The sequence below is a fragment of the Echiichthys vipera genome (genome assembly GCF_963691815.1).
Source record: "Echiichthys vipera genome assembly, chromosome: 3".
Classification (NCBI taxonomy): domain Eukaryota; kingdom Metazoa; phylum Chordata; class Actinopteri; order Perciformes; family Trachinidae; genus Echiichthys; species Echiichthys vipera.
Genome location: NC_139828.1, coordinates 13,335,973 through 13,342,697, shown reverse-complemented (window position 1 = coordinate 13,342,697; position 6,725 = coordinate 13,335,973). Strand labels below are relative to the sequence as shown.

The window sequence follows — 6,725 nt, the reverse complement described above, 5'->3', positions numbered from 1 at the left end:
GAATAAATATTAAACGTGTAGTTTTGCAGTTTGTTTGTTCTTACTGGAATACTCAAATGTTTAGTTGAATAAAATCAGTGATTGGAAGTAAGAAATTGTTCTTGTACTATAGCGTAACACACTTTTAAGGAACTTAAAAGGTACTATACTTCAGTTCAGTTTCAGTTTCTGAATTTCAGTTATATGCTACTTTATACTTCACCTCATGGCATTGGGGAATACTTTTCTATCTAAAACACATCATTTGCTGATAGACTATGATGCACTGTGATAGATAAACCTACCAAACAGTACAATAAGTAAATTAAATGAGCTCCATCCTGAGCAGCCACATTAAAATTATCCCAAAATCATGCATCTCTATATTAACGATCCAATAACATAATAATTTAACACCGATATAGGCCAAAGTACATTTGGCTGATAATACAGGTACTTCTGTACCTTTTGTAAGATGTTTAATGTGCGACTTTTACTTGTAATGGAGTATTTTTTTCATTGTTTTTGGTACTTTTACTTAGGTAAAGAATCTGGATACCCCCACTGAGTAAAAGTCGAGTATCATCAACTTAATATATGAAAGCGAAAGTATTTATTATGTAGAATGACACTATTCAGAACATGATAGTGTTGTATATATTATTTAATTGGATTTTACATGTTATTGCGGCAATAGATGCAAGCTCAATCTATCGAAACACATCTTATTTTATACAAGCTGAATTTGGGAAGCTGGAATTTGCTAGTATAATATATAAAGTAGTAGAGTAGAAACAGAAGTAGCAGGAAAGTACCTCAGACCACAGTACTTGAATAGAAACACCAGCTCACAGTCATAACATGTAGTCAGAACTGTGAAGGAATCCAGCATCAAAACTTACCACAAATCCAGCCTGATTCATAGCAAGCATATATAATATAATATAAAATAATATATTATTTTAAAGTACTTCAAAGTATAGCCTAGGCCTACTTGATAAAATAATTGATCTTAAAAGAAAAAAATGATTGTCATTGGAAACAGAAATTGATTAAAATAACTCATCACAAGGTCATTTATAATTCATTTTTGTGTTTATATTTATATATCTTTTTTTCTGAGTACTTTAAGGATTTTTTAGCCATGCTTGCATGAACGTTAGAGTTAAAATACAGCATCTAAAAATCGTCTATTGATGACACTTATGATGGAAACCTAACCTGCAACATGTATGTATTTGTTATTACTGAAACAAGACTCACTTTGTGTCATCTTGTCATAACGCGGAGGGTTCTAGGACCGTGAAGCGAGGACCTGCAGCTGCTTCATTGCAGTGCATTTAAATCCGAAAGTCATTATTACGGCGATGACAGCAACACACCTTTACCACGTCAGGAAGGAGGAAGACGCACCGCAGCAGCTGTGCCTTCATTTGCGTGCGTGTGAACTCGGAGTGAGCTGCTCCTCTCCTGTATCCTCCGTCTGTGTCCATCCATGCCCGCGGTGTAAACCTGCTCTGTCCGGGATATTCTGCCCCTTTTTACCGGATCTCAGAGCTGTGGGATGAGTTTTATGACCAACTGGAGACGCAGCGTGAAGAAAAATGACAGCCAAAAGTGAGTAGAAGGGGAAAGCAACCGAAAAATCTGTGCAAGTCCGGACCCTGTCGGTACTTGTCTGTTTTCAAAGTGCGCAGCCAACAGGGTGGATTTAATCGCACTTTATATACGTCTTCTGTAGTTATCCTGTCATCACACTGAGACACACTCTCCTCTGATATGATCTGTAAAAGCTCATTCCTGTGTTCCTTGTGTACTGTTGAAAAGTCAGACTGCTGATTCTTATTATCACTAACAGGAGCTGTCACTGTTCACCACCCAGGTGCAGAAAAAAAGCTAAAGAAACCAACTTCTTCTAATCATCCAGAGTTTGAGAGTTGATAAAATCAAACTTATTCGTCCTGGTTGAAACTAATTTAAATACTGTACTGTCGAGGTTTCATTCTCATTCTCATTACACATCCGAGTGCCCTCATTCAGTGTTTGTCAGTCTGTAGCCTGTTCGACAACATTACACTCATGATGATGTGGTCAAGCAAGCTTTCACTGTAGCGCTGTAAAGATATACTCTTCTTTTTTTCTTATTTTAAGCACTGTGAGTATGTTTGTGAGGGGATGATCTAACCGAGGTGCTCCAAAACCCAGAGGTCATGACACCCACAGATGGTCACACAGTGGATTTAAGATGGTTACCTGTGTAGGAAAATACCATTTCACTTTTCTCTCAGCTTTGCTTTTTTTCTTGTGACATACTGTGTAGTTTTACCTCTATTCAGATGACAGCCTGTAAGAAGGTACAAGGAGTCCCAAGATGAGAAAGTTGGCAACCACTGATCTAAACCTAACCTACTATAAGAATGAAAGAGCTCTTACTCTAAAAAATCATAACAATGCGCCATAAAGCGCGGGGAATCAAAGGCTCCAATAAATGTAATTACTGCAGACATGTGCTTCCTCGTTGTTGGCGTTGCATCGTTATTAGTAGCCACGTTGATTCCACATTGAGTGTAATGAATGTTTAAAGCTTATGATTACTTTTTGACTTACATTTGGTGTCTTTTTATTCACCGCAGCTTCATTTTTAATGTAAACTATCTGTACGCAACCCTTGAATCCTCCTCAGATCTTCAGATTGGACTTCTTAGACACACCTCCTCTTCTCACCACCGTGAGATCCGTTCTTACATTCTCTCTAAACTGACCTTTGACCTCTTCACAGGGATGCCGTGCAGGCGCAAGACATCCCTGACGGCACAGACTCCCCGAGCCGGTACGTTCGCATTGTGCATTTACTTCTACACTCTCAATGTGTCACAGTATGAAAACAACATACCGTGTGAGCTCACGGTTCTAATAAATGATTTAAGCGTAATGAAGCTGTCACACACAGACTAACGTTTCTTTCATTCCCCAGGTTGTCAGTGATAAACAGTCCAGATTTGGATCCCGTCTTAACAGACTTCAGGTGAGTGTCTTTGGATTTAAAAGGATAAGATAAAAGCAAATTCTGGGTTGCAGGTTTTTTTTTTAATATTATTTTTTCAGTCTTCAAAACTTTCCAAAGATCTGCTCCCATATCAGATCCATTTCACAAACATTTTACCCCAAAACTGTCACGTTAACATCTACAGAAATGTCCTCAACGCCTGATCGCAAAGGATTAAGTAGCCTGGGAGTGTCCACATATATCAGTGTCCATGTTTGTATGGCTCTCACGATCATGTTCCTCGAACAATAGCTGGCCTTTCAGCTGGTTTTTCATCCCTTTGAGATTTCCTTCTTCTCTCTAAACAGCCCCGATTTTGTTCCTCGGTTTCAGGTTACAGCTGCCGGACAACAAAGATGCTCTGCAATCAACAAATCCATCAAATGGGTAAGACAGGAAAGTGAACTCTGACTGATCATAAAGCAAATCTTTGGTTTGGATTTCAGCAAGACACCAATGTCATGCCATTTGCAAAAATTCCTCCTGAAAAGTTCTCACGCTGATTTTGTTTTGTGCTGCTATTCTGTATGAGAGTGAGCAGCTGTTGCACGTTACAGCTGACCGAGAGGACTTCTTGACGTATTAGTGGCATGATGAGTTAAAGGCCATCAGAAGGTCATCGGCAGCTTCTGCCTGCTGTTCGACATTTGAATAAATCAGACAGAGAGAACATGAGAATCATCTCTCTGTCAAGTTATGGCTGGATGAACGTGAATTAGTTGCTCATTCAATTGTTTAACCCAGCGTTCTCATTAAGGTCGGGGCATGAACAGGATTTATTGTTGGCCTGAAGGGAGGATGACTGGGTCTGTTTGGATCTGAGGGAAGGAAGAGAGCAGCTAATTTAATTCTAAATTGATCAAATCAAGATTAAAGGTGCTTTCACATTACATATTAATGTTTTAGTCAGTTAGTAAATATCCATGTGATACTCAAAGCAATGTTACGGCATTTTAAGAAAGAAGAGAACCACTTCCATATCTGTACTCTTAATATTACAGCCTGTCTACAGCAACAGCCAGGAGGCAGTTAGCTTAGCTTAGCAAAAAGACTGGAAACAGAGGAAACTAGTGGAAGCTAGTCTGCTCTGCCCTACGGTTACGAAAGGAACAACAAACAATGACAATGAACATACAGGCTTCAGTCAGCCCACCATGGCTCCATACTGACCTGCCTCCTGGCCCAAGCCGCCCACATTGAGCTTTATTTTGGCTCTTCAGAAACCTGTTGGTGACCGGCTGCTGGCTCTAGCTGCATATTTAATGGACAGTGGTGTCTTCTCATACAAAAGCAAATAAGCTCATTTCCACAAAATATCAGACCATTACCTGTATTGTGTTGTGTTGTGTTGTGTTGTATTACAATGGCTTCTTTACAGCAAAAAGATTTGTTGTTTTATGGCATAAATGCATGTCTCTTGCAAGGAATCGGTACATGCCTTAATTTGAAGGAGAAGATTTCAAGTTAAGATGAATTTGACCTCACTTGAAGAAATACTGTATGTTATCAATGGTCATTGCAATACTGTTGTACTGATACGCAGTGTTTATAACCACCACACATCTAGAATCATTTACTTTGTTTGGTGCATAAAAGCAGTCTGGATTTTTATTATTGTTTTAAAAGAGGCATATTTTGCTCATTTTCAGGTTCATACTTGTAATTTTGGTTTCTACTAGAACATGTTTTATTTTTACTGTCCATCTGAACAAGCCTGTATTTTCACCCTCACATGCCTGTCTCTTTAAGACCCCCTCCTGTAGAAGCCCAGTCTGCTTTGATTGGTCAGTACTTCATCTGTGGATTGAGCGTTTTAATTCTTTTACAGAATGACGTATTAAGCCAAAAAAAAACAAAAAAACCCAGAGAATGTTTGGAACATTTCTGGAGTAATAAATCCTTGTTTTTCTGTCGTCAAATTCAATTCTCCAACATGACGACAGCAGCGATTCAAATCTAATTATCTCCACTTTAAACCCGTGACCATCTGTGCTCCTCACAGCACGAGAAAGATAGAAGCAACAATTAAACTTTTTTTTATTTTTTTTACTACAGTCTATAAAGATAGATGGATTCCCCTTCATGTTTCTGTGCTGGCCAAAGTGCTTTGCAGTCACATGAGTGTGATTTTTACGCTCTCTTGATGTTAACAGTGTTACTAATACAGTGGGTATGTTAGTGTGTATGTGGCTGTGCACTATGTGTACACTGTGTGCTTTGGGGCCATGCTACTGCAGCCTACATTCAATGTTTATTGTTAATTATATTCTTTTATCAGCAGAGGACTTCACGTTTTGGATTTATATTGTCTTGCAAGTGATTTTTGAGTACGACAGCGTAGGGCCAAGTATGAGAAAAAAACAAATGGACCAGAGGGAGTGGGGTAATATTTTGAGAAAAAAGTTGCAGATTTCTGAGGTTAAAGTGGCAAATACGAGAAAATAAATAATATGCTATTTGTTTATATAATTAAATCATAAACAAAACTATTTTTCAGACATTGAATCTTATAAATCAGGGCCTTTTTTCATGCAAAAACCAAACAATTCCTTGTTTAAGCTTCTAAAGTGTAAAGTGTAAATTGCTGCTTTCTTTGTCTTGTAATACTAAACGTGAATATCTTGGGCTTTTGGATGAACAAACATGCTTATGGGGCGACTGTGACTCAGTGGAAGAGTGGATCGTCCTCCATTCGAGAGATTGGCAGTTCGATCCCCACCTCCCCCGGTCCACATGTCGAAGTGTCCTTGGGCAAGACACTGAACCCCGAATTGCTCCCCGTTCTGCGCATGGGTGTGTAAATGTGGTGTGAATGGTTAGATCAGATTAGATGGTATGTAGATGTCCACTGCCATCAGTGTGAATGTCTGTGTGAACGGGCGAATGTGATAAACACTGTGAAAGCGCCTTGAGTAGTCAGTAGACTAGAAAGGCGCTATATAAGTACAAGTCCATTTACCATTTACGCTAAAATTGGCACCTTTCTTCTCAGTGTTTATGTGCTTTGTTTAAACCAGAGTGTATTTATCCTGCTTGCCACTTTTCCAAAGCATTTTTTACAGCAGATATTTTGATTTGTCACCGCACTCACTTAGTTAATGCCTTTAACGACAGCTCTTAACCATTTGTGTAGTAACGTACACAGTGGCAGAGCTTTAAAACTTTTGAGCTAATTGGAGTGTAACCCTTATTAATATTATTATTTACAGAAGTGGTTTTAACAGTAAAATGCATTTAAAAGGGGCCTATTCTTCAAACGATTATTGATATCTAATGGGAGAGTTGTGAGTTTGGGCACTATGCCAATTTTTCATTCATAATTTCACTTCAGGTCAGTGTGAGCTGCTGTACTGCGTCTATGTCTTCTATTTCTGGACTCTCTGGTCGCTGCAGTGTTCAGTCTCTGCCACTGCAGCAGACTGGACCGGCTGAGAGTCTCACTACGCAAGTCACTACGCAGCAGCACTCTCTTCTTCCTCCTTCTAAGCCTCACTTTCTCTCTTCCACCTTTAGCAGCGCAAAGTTTTGTGTCAGGCATGAATTAATAACTTATTTCCTCTTTTAGCTCCCACTCTGTCCTTCGTCTTAGTTTTATTTATTTTTTTCTGTTATTAATAAGCATGATGTATAAAAATCCTCAGGCCCACGTAACCCTGCCCCTGACTTTAACCAATCAGAACAAAGACTGCAGTGTGTAGCA

The 6,725-nt window shown here is 39.0% G+C and overlaps 1 protein-coding gene across 1 annotated transcript in view; it reads left to right on the top strand.

Moving 5' to 3' along the window:
• Positions 1-1,375: 1,375 nt before the first annotated feature.
• ttc39a (tetratricopeptide repeat domain 39A) overlaps positions 1,376-6,725 on the top strand; it is a 29,673-nt gene continuing 24,323 nt past the window's right edge. Inside the window, exons 1-4 of the mRNA XM_083940363.1 lie at positions 1,376-1,596; positions 2,759-2,809; positions 2,954-3,004; positions 3,359-3,412. Coding sequence (XP_083796489.1) covers positions 1,544-1,596; positions 2,759-2,809; positions 2,954-3,004; positions 3,359-3,412 — 209 coding nt within the window. The 5' untranslated portion in view covers positions 1,376-1,543. The remainder of the gene's footprint in view (positions 1,597-2,758; positions 2,810-2,953; positions 3,005-3,358; positions 3,413-6,725) is intronic.